Raw genomic sequence first — 18,188 nt, 5'->3', positions numbered from 1 at the left:
TTTTTGTTTTATTTTTTGTGATGGTTCATTTCAGGAGGAGGCCGCAGAGGAAAATAACGAGAAATCGAAGAAGGCCAGTCATCAGTTTGGAGACCAATGGAGGTACGTTACACGTCAGTAGAACCTTATAGAGTGGTTTTTTTAATGGGGCGTGGCTCCCCAGCACCCCCTCAAGAAGATGCACTCCTGAAGTTTCTAAAGTAGAACTTGTTTTCAACATACAGTACAAGTGTGACCTTGGCATGATATGCATTTAGAGCTCGTTCCCTAAGATCTTTACTTCCAATGAGCAATACTTAGTTCTTCGTGCGCCTGTTTGTGCCCCCCCCCCCATGCCCCATTTCATTTCATGTCACCTTACATACTGTTGGTTCCTTGGGTAGTTCCATCAGTGCTCCTACTCTGCAATATATAACTCACGTTCTGAAAGATTGGCTTATTTTGTTTGTGTAAGAATACACATGCACTGGAATATAGCTCTAAATTAAGGCAGCTGGCAAGCAAGCAGAACTACTCAGCATTTCTAGACAGAAGGTGAATAATGTTTAACTAACATTTGAGAATTGACGTTAACCGAATAGAAATGTCTGAGAAATACTTCACATGGACATCTGGAGAAGGAGAGCTACCATTAATATCTGAAGTCTTTTAAAGTGATAAGTTGAATAGAATCAAACATTAAATTTCCCTAGTAGATTTTAATTATTTTGTGTAGTGGTTAAGAGCATGGACTTTGGCATACCATCCTGGCCCAAATCCTGCTTCTGATTTCCAAGACCTCTTTGTAAGAGGCAGAAGAAAGATACAACTGTATAAGATGGTTACGTTAGGTGATTGTTTGGTAGGGAAGAAGGAAGAAGATGCCCCAGAGTGTGAGATGTACATGCTAGACTATGAGATTTTGGAAAAACTGCTTGTCCATGGGGGGCTTTGGGGAGTTGTATATGGTTGAGAGAGGGTGGGGAAACTTCACTGTGTTCCCTCTGTACACTTTGCTTTTTGTTCAGTATTGTATGTATTTTTTTTAAAAATTCTCAGTCCTGGGTCTGTCATTAACCGCAAAGCCGCGGACCACTTGAGGTGTTCAAGCCTCAGTTTTTCCAAACACTTTTCAGAATGCTAACCATCTCTCTTTCTCTCTCTCTCTCTCTCTCTTTGGATGCTAGGAATTGTGTGTATGAAGTGCTTAGCAAAGTGCTTGGAACATTTTGAACTCTCAGTAGGTTGTGGTAGCTATTGGTTTTTCCTGTTTCCCCTGGTTCATTTACTCTTCTGTGTCTAGGCCAAAAAACAATGCTGAGAGAATCTTTGCTCTCATGCCAGAGAAAAACTCACACTCCTACTGCACAATGATCCGAGGAATGGTGAAGGTAACATTTATTTTTATACTTCTGTCTTTAATGTCCACTAATTCCGGGTTTTTCACCCTCAGAATTGTTGACAGTTGGGCTGGATAATACGTTGCGGTGGGGGCTCTCCACTGCACTGTGGAGTGTTTAGAAGCTCCCTGTTCTCTACCCACTGCATGTCAGTTCTGCGTCCTCCCTGCCCTCAGTTGTGACAACTAGAAATATCTCCAGGAATTACTGCATGTCACCTGGGAGGCAAAATTTCCACAGCAGTGGAGTGTGAACTTCTTGAGAACCAGGACCTTGTCTGCTTCTTTTACTCTTGTATTCCCAAACTCTAATAAAACAGTTGCTGTGCAAATATTTCTTAACATGTCTGATGATGTTTAACGTTTATGCTCTGTCTCCCAGCACCGAGCTCTCGTGCAGGCATTAAACTTGTACACTGAATTACTAAACAACAGACTCCATGGTAAGTGTGTTTGTGGAGAATTTCCTTTTCTTCCCTTAAGAATCTGTAACATCTGGAATGCCTGAGTGGCTTAGCCAGTTAAGCATCTGCCTTACGCTAAGGTCATGATCATCGGGTCTTGGGATCGAGCCACATCGGGCTCCTTGCTCAGTGGGGAGCCTGCTTCTCCCACTGCCTGCCATTCCCCCTTGCTTGTGTGCGCATGCTTTCTCTCTCTGACAAATCTTGGGAAAAAAAGAAAAAGTCTAACATTTTCGAATCTGCAGACTATTTGGATCTTGCCTCAATTATGAGCTCAATTTTCATTTTTTCATGTGGTATTGGTGGTAGAAGCAGGAGGAGAGATCCAGAGCAGGGAGTGATTGTCTGGTGTTGTGGGCACATGGGAATGAGCTAGGAGCCATATGCGCATTACTGCTTTGCCTTCAGCTGAGGCATTTAGGGGTTAAACTTCAACCTAGACTTTTGTTTTTACAGCTGATGTGTACACCTTCAATGCATTGATTGAAGCAACAGCATTGAGTACGCATGAGAAACTGGAGGACAGATGGAATAATATACTGGTAAGGAGGAACCCTCATTTTGTTTTCTGATGGGCCTAAAATACCTTTTCCTAGAAATAAAGGGGGTGGAGACAGCATTTACTGTGCATTTTCATGGCAGATACTATCATGCTGGGCGCGCAGTGGTTGGATGTTTACACCCTCCCAGCGACTGTAGTTTAAATGGCTGTGTCTGACATGTGTGTAGAAAAATTTACCTGACCCATTGTCCATGGCTAGAATTCAGAAAGACCACAGTTGCTTCATTTCTCACAGTTTTTTCATTACAAAAATAATGTGTATTTACGGGAACATTTTTATCAGGTGAGTTTGGAAAATTATACTCACTGGATTGAAATAACTTCGGACTAGAAATGTTTTTTGTTTCTACACCATACATTGTCTTTATACCATACTGCTCATTTTAAAGGAAAACACTCCATTCTAGTCTGTCCTTTTGCTTTACTAGGCAGAGTGAAGACAGTTGTACAACTTGATCAGGTGAGGTGGGGTGACTTCTCTAAAAGGCAAAGTCACTGGTCCTGCTAATAGATAAGTTTTGGATAGGGATGTATTTATTAACTTTAGACTTAGCCAGAGAACCAAAATCTTTTTTATTACTTTACTTGCTTATATTTAAAGGTCTTATTTGACAGAGAGAGTCACAGCGAGAGAGGGAACACAAGCGGGGGGTGGGAGAGGGAGAAACAGGGAGCCCAATGCAGGACTTGATCCTAGGACCCTGGGATCATGACCTGAGCCAAAGGCAGACCCTTAACAACTGAGCCACCCAGGTGTCCCCCTTCCCCCAAATTCTTTTTTAGTGTGTGATATTAGTTAATTGGACAAATTACCTATCCAAGCATAAACAAGACTTACTGCTTTTGACTCAACCAGGAGCTGCTAAAACAAATGGCTGCTCAGAAGGTGAAACCAAACCTACAGACATTTAATACCATTCTGAAATGCCTCCGAAGATTTCACGCATTTGGAAAAGTGCCAGCCCTGCAGACCTTTCGTGAAATGAAAGCCATCGGAATAGGTGAGTATGTGTCCTGTCCCTCCCTGGAGGCTGAGCCGGTGCTGGCCGGAGTTCTCAGATCCAGATAAGTGAAAAAGAGATGGTAAACTCTTCTTGCTTTGTACAGAACATACTGAGAATTTCGAGTCCACCATTTGGCACAGTTAATTACAAGTATTGAGTAATGGTGGGAACTCCTTTATCTTCATGCTCTTTATGGCAATTACAATGTTTTTTTTAATACTTCAGTTAGTTTTCTGTGGACTTTTAGGGAGAACTGTTCACTTAAGAATTAGTTTTAAATCCCATGACATTTGCTGGCATAATTAGGTGTTTGGACCTAAATGTGCCACTGTGTTGTATAGTTTGCAGTAATTATTAAAGATTGTTTGGGAACACGTTCACTTCAGTATGCGTTAGTATTCTAGAACGGAGAATTACAGCACAAGTGCATTAGCTGTAACATCTAGTAATGACATGTCAAGGCTTTCTAAAAGTGATTGTTTTTTATCTCTTTCCACTTAACATTAGTTCAAATGAGCTAGGAAAGGTCTTTGTTCAGAGGAATAGGAATGTATCATTTTTTACTTAAATACAAGGTTGGTGTGTTTTTAGTTCATTGTGCCTCAGTAAACACTATTTTTGGACAGCTGTGTTTGACTGACTTCTTTTATTTTTTTCTGTCAATCTGGTAATTTAGAACCCTCGCCTGCAACATACCATTATCTTATTCAGCTGTTTTATCACCACGGTATGTATGACGTTATGTATTAATTCATGTAGAAAGCTAACCCATTCTCTTATGTTTATGTGATTGTTATAGTCTTCTTTCCCTGTGCAGGATTTAAGAATAGAGAACACAAATTAACATTATCCTATAGCCTGAGCAGAAGGTTACTTCAAGTGGAGAGGACAGGGCCATTAAATGTACTAACAGTGTTGGTGTACAGTTACCAATGGTCAAAAGGTGGGACACCTGGGTGGCTCAGTCCGTTAAGCGTCTTCCTTCAGCTCAGGTCATGATCCCAGGGTCATGGGATTGAGCCCCACATCGGACTCCTGCTCAGCAGGGAGTCTGCTCTCTCTGCCTCTGCCCCTCCCCACCGTTCTTACAAGCTCTCTCTCTGTCAAATAAATAAATGAAATCTTTTAAAAACAAAGAAATGGTCAGAAGGTACATTAGTCTGGAGTTCGACTCTCCAGAGCTGTGCTTTTCAGTAAAATAGCCATGAGGCACACATGCCTATTTCATTAAAATTAAATGACATTTAAAATTTCTTCATTGCTTTAGTGCTGCGTAGCCACATGTGGCTCCTAGCTACTGTATTCAGTGATGCAGGAATAGAACATTTCCATTTGTACAGGAAGTTGTTGGATAATGCTGCTCCACAGTAACCTTGACCTTATTCTGAAGTCTTGTAGGAGAACCTTTTGGCTCCGTTTGTCACCTGCTTTAGGCCCCCAGTTCCTGTAGAAGCTGTGCTCTGTTGAATGGACTTCGGAGCAAGGCACATCTGAGTTGAAATTTCACCTGCCATTTATCAGCTTTGCCAAAAGGGACTGGATACCTTACCTGAGTAGATACCGCAGGGCTGTGATGATGAACCCTTGGCTCGTGCTTGAAAGGCATGCAGTAAGCACTCCTAGTCTGTCAGTTCCTAGCCATCCGCCCCAGTCTGGGAAAGATCCCTTCAGAAATGACTTCCGGTCCTTCAGACTTCGCACACAGGAAAGAAGAGAGATTGATTGTCTCTGTTCTGGTGGGCTGAGTTTACGAAATGCACATCCTCACCTATGGGAAGATGCTGTCTTTTAGGGTGGTGGTGGGGGGGAAGAGGTAACAGATTTTATCTTGGAAACAGATAAACAGTGTCCACAATAATTATATCTGCTAACATTTTACTCAACCTTGATGACGTTACAGTGAATCTAGTGTTTCTGACCCTAAAGCCTGTTGCCTTTCTCTTCTACCATTACATACCACTTTGGTTCACTTGTCAAACGAAGTCTGTGGTTTTGCTTCCTAAGGAACACTCTCAGGAGCATGGGGGCAGGCTCAGAGGGGGAGTCTCCGTTTGCCTTACATATGTGGAAACTGGTTCCCCGCAGTAATGACTTTTAGGTATTTACTCAAAGGAGAAAGCCTAAAGAAAGAAAGGATACATATAAAGCGAATTGTTATGTAACAATAAAATGATTAGAAATGCCAGCAAATGGAAACATGCTTGAGGAAATTGTAGAAATACATTTGTACTGTCATTAAAACTACATTACCACGTGTGTGCTGATAAGGTAGGGAACAGATTGTATGAATAAGGTGATGTGTTGGAAAATTGTGTAGGTGCATTTTATACCTATTAGTACTCAGTTCACATGATTTTAAGAGGATTGCCTCATTCCATTAATTCTACAGTTCTCTTTTTCTTGTCCTTTTCATCCCGATCATACATAACACAAATGATTACTGCCAAAATAAATATTTGGTTTTCTGAGTATGCAGATTTGGTGAGGTTGTTTGTATCTCGCGCTTCAGTGAAAGATAAGCTTCAGACAGACTAAGGAGGAAGGGAAAGTGTGCTGGGAGCACACGGACCAAGAGCTGGAACTGCCCCAGATCGTATGGAGAGTTGCCCTCTGTGGTGTGTGCACCCGCTCCTTCAGCAGGCACGCGCTCTGCAGGCTGTGTGCCGGGCAGTACGCTGTGGGGGGTGGGTACAAAGGGATGTAACGGGGGGGGACTCCTTATAAAGCCTAATTGCTTTTTTGTTCTGCAGAAAACCGTTCAAAAGGATCATCCCTCATAATCTATGATATTATGAACGAATTAACGGGACGGAAATTTTCCCCAAGGGACCCAGATGACGGTAGGCACAGAAATTACTTGTGTGAGACAAAGAGCCTGCTCTCTTGATTGCCAGTTATTAGAGGCCTTATGATAGGACAGGGTTTGATTTAGCTTAGTTGTCTTACGGGTGATTATTCTGAAGAGGCCAAAATATGTGTGGCCCATTGCTGTGTGCTTCCTCTACTAGAGTTTTTATTCCTTTAGGTTTAACTTACATGTTAACAGTTATTGCTAGGATATTTATTAATGCTGCTCACTTGAAAATGTATTTTATCCATTGTAACCAAGACTTTGTGAACTTTGATTTTCAGATATGTTTTTTCAGTCAGCCATGAGAGTTGTGAGTACTGATTCTTGTTTAACTTTTGTTTTTCTTTTTCCTTTTAGTCACTTAAATTTATCTTTAACTGGGGTGAGTGGGCTCCCCTCGTTTTTTCACTTTCTCTTTTATGTCTTTGGTCCAAATTTTCTTTTTTTCCTCTTAGATTTCATACTAATTCACATAGCATTCCTATCCTTTGTTTATTGTATAGGTTGTCTTTCTTCACATCTTTGCTCAGATAAGGTTTCAGAGTATTTCATATTTACCTATTGGTGATTTTTTAAATTGATAATGGTTCTTTGGGATTTAGGTTTTTCATTTTATGTTAATTAGAAAAAGTTTTAGGCGGTTTCAGGATGGATTAGCATATCCTATTCCCTAAGGATAATTGCTTTCCAAAAGGTTAGTGTGTACCCTTGCAGGTTTTCTCCTCCAGGTATTCAGACACACACAGCCAGGCCCGTTTCAACTGTATTTTGTTTGTTGACAATTGCATAGTATTTCATAGGAGGGAGGGACTGCAATTTACTGGAGTCTTCTACTATTCTTGTATTTTGGAGTTACTGTGTGGGGGTTTTTTTGCAAATATAGTGAGGCTGAAATGAGCACTCCATCTCTCTTTTATACACATAACCAGGTGTTTTCATAGGATTGATTTCTAAAGCTACAATCACTAGATTAAAATTCTGTTTTAGATTTCACAGAACTTGGGGTTTGCCTCCCCCCCACCCCAATCTTATAACTCATTTGCTGTTAACTAGTAATACATTGAATCAGCGTGAATATTTCCACAAGTGACTCTTTTTAATGTAATGAGCCACTGTTTGGCTGGTAAATCTGAGTGATGCTTACTGCTTGCAAATTTTCAGTGCTCATTTCTCAGAGATCTAGAACTTGCTTATCAAGTACATGGCCTTTTAAACACTGGAGACAACTGGAAATTCATTGGACCAGATCATCGGCGTAATTTCTATTAGTAAGTGTGTTGGAAATGTATCCTTTTGCATTATTGGAGCCTCTTTAAGCAACCATTAGTTCTGCAAATGGGAGACTGTTGGTAGGCTTCCTGTCATCCCTGGAGGCAGCAGGCCCCTGACTTAAAGTACATATACTTAGGGTACATGTTACTTGAGCACTTGGATGTTCAAGCAGTGGTAAAACTGATTTGCCTGAGATGTCTGGTATAGTTATATCTTTTAGATTGTTTTTCTGTGTAACAGTTTAAATCTATGTATCTTTTCCTCTAGGCCCTATTTTAGATTTTTGAATATATATAGTAGGGTGGGTCCTAACAATTTCAGCCTTTTTTTTTTTTTTTAAATTTTATTTAAAGATGTTATTTATTAGAGAAGGGGCAGGGGAAGAGGGAAAAGCAGACTCCTGGCTGAGCAGGGAGCCTGATGCAGGGCTCAATCCGAGGACCCTAAGATCATGACCCAAGCTGAAGGATGACGCTTAACCCACTGAGCCACCCAGGCATCCCAGCCTCTTGTTTTTAAAAAGGAAGGTACAGAGATAAAGCCCAAAGAGGCTCCTTAAATTAGTTTGACTTCAGGTAGATAAAAACAAACAAGCACTTAAGGAGGCATTCTGTTAATAGGCATGTAATGATTGTCTTCTGTGTGTCTATATCCTTGCTTCACATTGCGTGCTTTTAAAATGAATGGATATTCACTGTCTGCTCACAGTGAGCTGAGAACATATTGAGGCAGTCATGAATGGCCAGCTGTGGGTAAGAAGGTGTTAATTAGGAAGTCCAGACAGCATGGTTAGCACCTTCTGGGTCAAGCATTGGCCCATGCAATTTGACACTGTTTGTAACTTATAAGTTGATTTTAAATTCTGTGTAACATCATATAGCTGTGCTGTAATTTAATTATTCTGTTGTTAGGGATCTGAGACTAAACCTATCTTTTCTCTCCATTACAGTTCCAAGTTTTTCAGTTTGCTTTGTCTAATGGAACAAATTGATGTCACCTTGAAGTGGTACAAGGACCTGATACCTTCAGTAAGATGATCATAACCTGTCATTGTAGATGAGCTGGTGGGTATCTTTGCTGACTAATACCTTAAAATATATCCCTGTTTCTCTTAATCAGGTGTTCTTTCCCCGTTCCCAAACTCTGATAGATCTTCTCCAAGCATTGGATGTGGCCAACCGGCTAGAAGTGATTCCTCAAATTTGGAAAGGTTGGTTTCAGCTTGTGTGTTCAGCACCATCTCACTTCATCACTTCATTGTCCTACATTTTGATTAACAAACGTGCCAACATTGTTAGGGATGGAAATTTCCATTTTTTCACTAAATTGAGTATATTATAGTCTGCTTCATGGGTGCTGGCTCACTTTGCATGTTGGGTTGCATGAGTAAAGATGCATTGAAAGTGACCTTAAATAAGTTTTTGTGTGACACGACAAAGGGAAGATCAGTGCTCATTACGTGACACACCCTAAATCAAAATTCAGATCTCCACCCATAGAGTCTTTCCAGTTCCTCTGTATCATGCTGCATTCTTGTAACTCAGTTGTTAACCTGTCAGTGATACTTAATGCTTCTAAGAAATGGGCATGATTGTGGGTTTCTGTGTATAAACTGGCTGCAGAAGATGCTGCGTGTCTTCTACAAGGTGACTGCGATCGCAGCTTGAGTTTCTGTCGGCTGCACGTTTCCATGTCTGAACACTGAGACTCTAGCCCTGACCTGTTTCACAAGATTGCTCTAATGATTGTTACATTAAAGATCATTGACAATCACCAAGTGCTGTAAAACCATGTCTTGCCACATGGAGCTGGTAGCTGCTCCACAGTAGCACACCTGCTGTGTCTTGCCCTTGACTGGGAGCAGGTCACTGCCTTCCATTGCTCCTTCATCCATTTTTAGCGTGAATTATCCTGCTGATTGCCTGGAGTCCTAGAATAAATAGTGTCAGCACCTGACTTTGACCAGCCCACGAACTGTGACAGTGGACAAAGGTCAGCTGAAGAGTTTTGGTTTTACATGACTGTAATCACCTCTGTGTTCTTTTTCTGTTTCAAGATAGTAAAGAATATGGTCACACTTTTCGCAATGACCTGAAAGAAGAGATTCTGATGCTTATGGCGAGGGATCAGCACCCACCAGAGGTAGGTAGGGTTGTATCCAGAGTCAGGTTATGTTACAGTGATTAGAAGTGTACTAGCCAGTATGTTCTCTAATACTGTGGACTTTGTAGCGGTAATTTCCTTGGTTTCATTTAGGGAAACATTACAGAGAATTTTGCCATCTAAACCCAGATTTAAATTCTGTGTCTGAACACCCAGCCATTAGCAGAATCCCATTTTTGAAGTCCAAAACAAGTTGCTTTCTGTCTTGACAGTAGTAGCTTTTTGAAAAAAATTCCCATCTAAAGAGAAAACCCATAACGTATTTGAAGAATGTGGCCAACTTGCAAATTATTTACCCCAGAGCAGGGCGGGGTGTTTGTGTGTGTGTGTGTGTGTGTGTGTGATTTTTTTTTTTTTTAAATCTTTCGTGTACTATACCTGTGATGGGTTCAGATGGTAAAATGCATAGCTCAAAAATGTCATGTCTGTGGAATCTCCTGAACTTAAGACTCTCCTCAGACCAGCTAGGCAGTTCTGCTGACTCTGAGCCTCTCAGCTTCAGGTGGCGTTTGCTGACTGTGCTGCAGATATCAGATCCACTTACGAGAGTCAGGATGGCAGACAGACTGCTCCTGAGTGGCCAGCCAACTCTCTGAACTATATCGCTGTCCTCTTTTTAAGGGCTGGGAGAACCCAGGAAGCCTGGTGAGTGCAAAACCTCAAGTGTATAGTAGCAGTATTTGTATCTGGATCTCAGAGAACATCTTCCCTGGTCACTGTATGACGTGTAATCAGAAAAATGAGTTTTTTCTGGGATTGCAAATACTGACTGAAAAGGAAACTTTTGGAAGACCAGCAGAGTATATAAACATTGTATTTAAGAGAGGACACAGTTTAATGGGCTAATTCTCTATTGCTCTCTTGTTTTCTGTATCCATGGGCAAGGAATCTCTCGTCTGTCCACTTAATAGGATGAGAGAATCTTACTTTTGAAAATGTCTTGGGCATTTGGCTTATCCACATATTACTTAATGCTTAAAATGCAGCCTGTACACTTGGGACTTCTAGAAACTGACATTTACAAACTTGACTAGAACCATCTTTGGTTTGTGTCACTGTGTGCCTACCAGTTAGGTGTTTTCATCAGCACTTCCCTCACATACTAATTCTTAGTGTTTGTGAATGGACACTTCACATGCATTCCTTTTTCCAAAAGCAGAGAAGTCAAGAAAAGAATACTTTGTAGGAGTAGTCCTCATTAGGTGATTTTGTTCAGTAAGTGGGGTACTTGTTTTTGGCCTTTTCAACATGAGAAAATGACTTGAACAGAGTTTTCAGCCCAAAATGTCAAAAGGCTGGTAAATGAAGGCTTTGCTGCCTCAACTGGTCTTAGGAGTATGAAATCACACACATGACCTGCTACACTGCTAGTGACCAACCTTTGATGCTCGAATTTGTTAACGGGTTGACACACACGTGTTAGGAGTCAGGCTGTGATGATTGGCGCAGGGGTACGGACCTCAGCTGAATCATGGGAGCTGAATGTACGTGTTTCGCCTTTGTCTTGCATGTGGCAGGACGCCGGTGAGCACTTACATGAGACAGATGCCTCAATCTGAGCCTGCTCTTCACCGCGTATCTCTAGGACACTGCTCTCGTTCTGGGATTGTAAGAGGATAGAGATCACGCTCTTTTGCATCCCTCTCTAGAAGAGGATGTAACCCTCAGTAAATCTCAACCCTGGCAACGAATCATACTTGCCTGGGAAATGCACCTGTGTGAAGTCTGGGAGGAGGGAGTTGAAGCACCCAAGGTGATTTGGATGTAAACAGGATTGGGAGCCAGGCAGCTCACAGCTGCTGTCTTCAGGAACTTAAAGCAGGAGAACAGCTATGATCATCTGCTCACCTTCTGTGCTGTTAATCTTTCTCGTTATCTCGTGTTGAACAGGAAAATGTTGGGGCTTTTCAAGAAGCATAATAAGATCCCTGGGTAAGTTGAAGTTAACAGGCTTCCCTGGCTACATGTTGGAATTAGCTTCATGGTCTTAACTCTTACCTTGGGGTGATTGGAACTTCTTTACATATCTCATTCAGTGATTGAGCATCCTTCTGCTGAAGCACATGGACAGTTCTACCATCTAGGGCATTCTGAAGCAAGCAGTGTTTTTAATCTGTGCTTGTTGATTGCAACACACTGGCGATACACTGAACAGATCCTTCATGGAGGCATACTGAACCAATGTTCATTCTCTCTTTGACCCTTTAGTCTTCAGGGCAGCACCTGGGTGGCTCAGGTTAAGTGTCTGCATTCGGTTGGTCATGGTTTTAGGGTTGAGCCCTGTGTATGGCTTCTCCTCAGTGGGAAGTCTGCTTCTTCCTCTGCCCCTCCCCCCACTCGTGCTGCCTCTCTCTCAGATGAATAAATTTTTTAAAATCTTTAAGAAAAAAAAAAAATTTACCTCCAAAGCTACTGTTGGAAGATTTCATGACTCAGCTTTATAGGAAGTTAGATTTTACTTTGCATATAAATCTTTGAGGGGATCCAGGGGTTTAGGTGGGGAATGTTGACATTTTGCCTTTCTTTTGCAGAAATAAGTTGCTGAACGAGTTTATGGACAGTGCAAAAGCATCCAGCAGCCCTGCCCAGGCCATTGAGATAGTGAAGCTGGCAGGTGCCTTCAGTTTGCCTATTTGTGAAGACCTTGCCCAGAGAGTGATGGCTGACTTTGCGATCAGCCAGGAACAAAAGTGAGCCCTGCATGGGTAACATAAAAGAAAGTGATAGAAGTGGAGCAGGCCATTTGCCCATCTACCCAGTGTTTATAGTCTTCTGCCTCCTTAACTTTTTTCTTTGCAGAAAGGACATGTTAGCTATTTATTTCATTTGTCATACATGTCAGAGGCCTGTAGATTTGGCTCTTGGAACCTTTTCCCTTTTCATCATAGTTCAGTGCAGCTGCAGAGTCTCTCCCCCACGCCTAAAATGCAGTGTAACCCTCTAGTTTATTTTCCTTACAGGGAAGCCCTGGGAAACCTAACCTCACTGACCAGTGATAGCGACAGTGACAGCGACACCAGTGAAGGCAAATAAGAGTGGGCAAATCAGGAGAAGCTGTGGCCTGGAATAGCTGTTAAAATTACACTTGAGAACTGCCATCTCCATCTAACCATATTGTGAAGAAAACAAGAGAATTCAGCCTTGAACTTTGAAGAACAATAGATACAACATGGACTAAATTCCTAATTTGATACTTCCTAAGCCACCCTTTCAGGGTTGACCATTTAAACAGAAGCAGCACTACCATTTTCCTTTCTTTGGACATGCAGTGTGAGGACACAGCTCCTAGCTTCAGCATAAGCTCTGCGGACCTACAATGTTTGTTCGGCCAACTTCACATGCTGTCCAGTGTGGTCTGCCCTCCCCTCTCATGGACTTGGCCTTTGTTGGCTGATGCTATGATGGTGGTACTTCCTCAGTCTTTGAGAAGGTGGCTAAAGGAGATTTGCAGTACAAATCTCTGATACTAGATTAGTAACCCAATTTCAGGGGTATTGTAGAGGTGAGAAATTTGCCATTGTTGTTTAATCATTACGTATGGGAAAATGGAGGCTGTAATTAAACCCTAGTTATGCATTTGTATGCACTCCCATTACTTTTACACAGCCAAGTTCCAGGGCTGGGGGGGAGGGGAGGTACTCCATCTCCTTTGCTTCCCTCCTTGCGTGCCAGGACCTTTAGTTGCACTCTACTCAAAGTGCTCAAGAGTGAGGGCTGCTGGGCACCTGGGTAGCTCAGTAGGTTAAGCATCTGCCTTCAGCTCCTTCCTTCAGCTCTGGTCATGATCCTCGGGTCCTGGTATTGAGCCCTGCATTGGGCTCCCTGCCCAGTGGGAACCCTGCTCCTCCTCCTGCCTGCCACTCCCCTACCTGTGCGCTCCTTTGCTCTGTCACATAAAAAAAACATAAAAAAATAAAAATCAGAACTTCTACTTCTGGCATTTCTCTTGCCATTCTGAAATCCTGTTGGAAGCTAACAGGAACCTGCATGGTTCACAAGAGCATTACCCTTCATAGGGTTTCCACAGGCTGCTTTTGCTCATGCGTAGTCCAGATGTACTGAGTTCCCACAGAGGAAGACCTTCATCTTTATCTTGCCAGGGCTGCCACTGATGGCCGACTATATCGTATCATTGTCTGTTACATGGGTCTGTTCCAGCTCTTTCTATCCTCTCTAGGCCTGGACCCAGCCTTATATCCTCAAAAACCTAAGTAGTAGTTCATGTTTTCTCCTAGGTGGCTGGTTTAAGACCTCTAATTGAAGGACAAAGGGGGCAGAGAAATGACAGTAATGAGCTACTTAAGCATTCACCTGTCTTACTCTGACATAACTGAAGCAAATGAACAAAAGGACAGTTAAGGCTGATTAGCCTTTGATCTTTGTTTACAACTTCCAGGGAGAACCTGGCTTCCTGTTAAGTTTCTGTTCACTCTGGTCCTTCCCATCTCACGTACAGATGCCTGGCTCTCTTGGCCAAATACTATACTCATTGCAGTCCTTATACATGTGTACATTTCTCCTTGCCAGGCCCCAAATGAACCCTCACCTTAGTGCTTGGCAGCTACAGAGCTGATGGGACAAAGTCCCATCTTGGCTGATGTTATGAAAATTTATAATGGATTTCCATGTAGTTCAGTTGTTTTAACTGCTGTAGTTTACTCCAAATACCTACTCTAGGCAAATAACTGCTTCGAAGTTTCAAAAAATTAGCCCTGTAGGGTTTGTCTCTATTCTTTTTATTTTTAAAGATTTTATTTTTAATCTCTACATCCAACCTGGGGCTTAAACTTAACCCTGAAATCAAGAGTTGCATGCTTTACTAACTCAAAACAGCCAAGTACCCCTCCATTCTCTCATTTTTAAAATATTTATTCACTAATATTAGCCTATAATAGCGAAAGATGATGCTTCTTTATATCAAAGTCAATAACCTACAGTTTTTGCTTCTAGTCCCTGGCTCTCCCCTCAATTTTGCTGTCTTCTTCCTCACAAGAGTCTAATGCACTCAAGTACTGCATGCCTAAAAGGCAGTTACTAAAATGAGTGGTTTCTCAGTCATGTACTAGAATGCCTCATTTTTACGACCACTCTTAAATAGGTCTTAACGTTTCATAGATGTTTAAATAGGAAATATTTACATTTACAACCTAAAATCGTTTTATTTAATTTTTTAAAAGATTTTTATTTATTTATTTGACATCACAAGTAGGCACAGAGGCAGGCAGAGAGAGAGGAGGAAGCAGACTCCCTGCCGAGCAGAGAGCCTGACTCGGGGCTCCATCCCAGGACCCTGGGATCATGACCTGAGCCGAAGGCAGAGGCTGTAAGGCGCCCCTAAAATCAGTGTTTTAAACAAAATGGTATGAGGAGAAAGATTTGAGTTCTAAATCCAATTAGCAGGATCAAGTTATGAAAAACTTTGGAGCATTAATGGCAGATAAAGCAACCTTGTTAAAATAATCCAAAAATAGCCTTCTAGAAATTGGGAATTGAGGACAGTTTAACTGTTTTTTAGAAACTTACCAGAAAGGAACTGGAGAAAACAGAGGAGCAAACTGTGGAGTCAGGACCCATGGAATGGGAAGGGTTAAGGGAGGAGGCCTGCTACATGTGAATAAACTTGTTCAGTATGCCTCAGATCACCAGTGTGTGGAAATTAGGAACTAGCAGATCTGAGGTTTAGAAGAACAATTTGAGGACTCCAGCAATAAAATGGACTATCTGATGTTGGTCTTTAAACTGTAGGATCTGAAGATGAATTTTGTGGGTGATTAGAATACTGAAATTAGAAAATCAAAGTACATCACATGCAATAAAGCTGTGATACACTTTACAGTGCATCTAAACATGCATACATGTTTACATAAACATCTAAACATGCGTATAGATACACGTGTTAAGTTTATCTGGTCATGACATAAATTATTTTCCTGCTGGTAACAAAGTTTTTAAAACACTGAAATAGGACAAGCTCGGAGACCGCAGTCACTGGAACAAGACTGCTCAGGGCAAGTTCAGGGAGTCATTTAGATCAGATCTTTGGAGCAGAGTGGTGATTTACCAGAGAAAAGTATTTGATTTGGTTAACAAAAGGCAATGTGCTAATGGAAGGACAGAAATGTAAGGTATATAGGGTCTGGGCAGTGAAGGAACATCCATCCTGGCCCAGGAAGGAGCCTAACCTGTCAAAATGCTGTCCATCCAATCCGCACAGCCGTGAACTGAGAGAATTCAGGACTTGGAGATCAAGCCCAGGAACAGTTTACAGAGCTTGGCAGGATTTCAGAGTCTTAAAAACTAAGAATGTCCAAGAGGAATTAAGGTTATGAGAATTTATTCCCAGGGAAACCTAAACTTTGCCACCAATACCAGTGGAATTTGTTCCTACAACAGTGGCACCTCTGCTGGCTCTTGCCTCTTAGTCCCTCTAGAAACCCTCTTCGTGAAAACCCCAGGGCAGTGTCCCTACTGCTAACGTGAACTAACAAGTCAGTGAAACCACATGACCTCCCCCACGTTTTGGAAAGGGGCAGAGTGGCCGGTTACCCTCCTCCTCTTCGACCATCTCTTCCTGATACTTTCCTGATAACCTCAGGGTCCCTAAATGCATCAGGGGGAAGGAAACAGGGAGTAGGAGGACTACTCAGTAGTAGAAGGGGGTTCAGCTTTGCACTGGACCTGATGAAGAGTGATTTGCCTGATAATCCTTTTTATTTCCCATTCATGTTAGATTATCTGTTCTTCTGCATTGAGTTCAAGCAAGTTACTTTAAAACTGGTGGGACAACTCATTTGGGACTTGGAGACTGCTTTTATCCAGAACCTGTTAAGAAAGAGCAGAGGATTTAAATTAATACTAAGGAATAGACTATTTGCCTTAAAAAAGACTATCTAAAACTGCATTTTAGTTACATTATTGATTTTAAAACATTAAAGCAAAGATCGGAGTTTTAATGTTGTATCTGGAGACATGAATTTAAAATGCTGAGGAACACTTCCTACAGCCCTCAAGAGGGAGGCAGTAAGGTAACCCAATTTAAGGCTCAAATAGATTGAGACAATGAAAGCAAGACAGAAATAATGATTTGCTTCACACGATCATGTCAGAAGTGGCAGAGATGTAACTTACCACCTATAGTTGAAGTAAAAACCTGCTGGAGTGAAGCTGCCTGCCTCTAACGGTCCAGAGTTACAGCCATCTTCCCCCAAACTTGCCCTTCTGGGTTCCACCTTGCCCTCAAGGACAACTGAGAACCCAAGTAAAGGCCCTTTTTACTTGAGGGTTGCTGCATAACATCTCAGGAAGATGGGAGTCTCGCTACACATAAGGAGAGAGAACCAAAGCCTGACCGAGCATCCCCTTTCAACCTCACCCCATTTTCCCACAGGCAGCAGGGGTAAGGAGGTTAATGGAACTACTAAAACTTGAAGGCCAGTGGTCTTCGTTATTTTCAATGACTGAGCTAAAATAAACCATTCAGTATTGCTTCTTACGAGCTCAGAGAGTCACATCTGATGAGAGTTATTTCCCAGCTCCTAGAGAAATTTAGATTACCTCATAACTGGTAATATTTTACATGCTACATAAGTAGAACAAATCACATGCACCTTTACCATGACAAACAGGTAAGCAGCTTTGCGAGTTAATGTATTTTGTAGTTCCATGCCATTCCAAAGGGAAGGCTGAATTTAGAGCAGCCTCATTATCTTCTGGTAAAAATAGCCCACTCTAACTGCAGAAATTAAGGGCATTACACAAATCATGTGTTCTATCAGAGACACTGTATATATTTTGTTGATTTAAGAATCTACTTAGGAAGAACATAAGGAATATTAGCAATATCAACCAAGGCCAAAACAGGACCAAAAGATCTCCACATCAAAGGTCAAGTGCCATGCAAACTCAATGTAACAATCCAAATTCAGTATCTGGCACACACCTGCAGAAATATAAAACAGAATTCCTCTCTCCTTTAGGATTTGCAGTTACTTTGCTCAGATAAAAGTGCCTCCTCAGTCTCTTTGTGAACACACAAACTTCAACAAAAATTAAAATTACTAAAAAAATTTTTTGACAATATTTTCATGGAATTAAAAAAAAAAAAAGGAATTTGTTAATGTTTACCCAATATGGCAATTGTCCTAACCTTCAGAGATGTGAACTAAAGTTCTCTGGGTTTCATAGCAATCCAGTTTAAATATACCACAAAATTATTCAATCCCGTGAAGTTACCAGGCTCACTATCCCCACTTCAATGAAGAGATTCAGTCCAAGACTAGAAAGGAGCAAGGTCAATTACCCGTGTTTCAGAACCGAGAGCTGTGACCTGTTTTGAGGGCTGTTGAATTAATTTGTGCATAAAAAAAGAATTTTTTTTTTTTTTTAAATGAAACAGACCAGAAAACAGTACATCACAAGTAAAAAGGGGCTAGCAGTGGTTTGGAAAAACTTTTATGTATGTATATATAGGGTCCCAATGTAAAATAAAAATTTT

General features: G+C 41.5%; 1 protein-coding gene and 1 non-coding gene across 4 annotated transcripts in view; both read left to right on the top strand.

Annotated features, from left to right (window-relative positions):
- Positions 1 to 13,181, top strand: part of PTCD3 (pentatricopeptide repeat domain 3) — a 31,323-nt gene extending 18,142 nt beyond the window's left edge. For 2 of the 3 annotated variants that reach the window (XM_032880639.1, XM_032880637.1), the window contains 16 exons: positions 35 to 102; positions 1,283 to 1,370; positions 1,761 to 1,821; positions 2,299 to 2,384; positions 3,261 to 3,405; positions 4,085 to 4,135; positions 6,159 to 6,248; positions 6,541 to 6,569; positions 7,421 to 7,527; positions 8,481 to 8,559; positions 8,651 to 8,741; positions 9,588 to 9,673; positions 10,191 to 10,339; positions 11,585 to 11,626; positions 12,226 to 12,384; positions 12,655 to 13,181. In XM_032880639.1, the coding sequence (XP_032736530.1) occupies positions 35 to 102; positions 1,283 to 1,370; positions 1,761 to 1,821; positions 2,299 to 2,384; positions 3,261 to 3,405; positions 4,085 to 4,135; positions 6,159 to 6,248; positions 6,541 to 6,569; positions 7,421 to 7,527; positions 8,481 to 8,559; positions 8,651 to 8,741; positions 9,588 to 9,673; positions 10,191 to 10,339; positions 11,585 to 11,626; positions 12,226 to 12,384; positions 12,655 to 12,727 (1,404 nt within the window). In that variant the 3' untranslated portion in view covers positions 12,728 to 13,181. Of the gene's footprint in view, positions 1 to 34; positions 103 to 1,282; positions 1,371 to 1,760; positions 1,822 to 2,298; positions 2,385 to 3,260; positions 3,406 to 4,084; positions 4,136 to 6,158; positions 6,249 to 6,540; positions 6,570 to 7,420; positions 7,528 to 8,480; positions 8,560 to 8,650; positions 8,742 to 9,587; positions 9,674 to 10,190; positions 10,340 to 11,584; positions 11,627 to 12,225; positions 12,385 to 12,654 lie in introns of those variants that run through there. The other variant, XM_032880640.1, reaches the window with a different exon arrangement.
- On the top strand, positions 11,122 to 11,258 carry LOC116881175. The gene has a single exon (XR_004385361.1). It is a non-coding gene; the product is annotated as a small nucleolar RNA SNORD94 (small nucleolar RNA).
- Positions 13,182 to 18,188: the final 5,007 nt, after the last annotated feature.

Source organism: Lontra canadensis, unplaced genomic scaffold (assembly GCF_010015895.1).
Source record: "Lontra canadensis isolate GAN:19392208 unplaced genomic scaffold, GSC_riverotter_1.0 scaffold71, whole genome shotgun sequence".
In the NCBI taxonomy this organism is placed as follows: Eukaryota; Metazoa; Chordata; class Mammalia; order Carnivora; family Mustelidae; genus Lontra; species Lontra canadensis.
The sequence above is the reverse complement of the archived record's forward strand: the minus strand, read 5'-3'. Positions and strand labels throughout refer to the sequence as shown.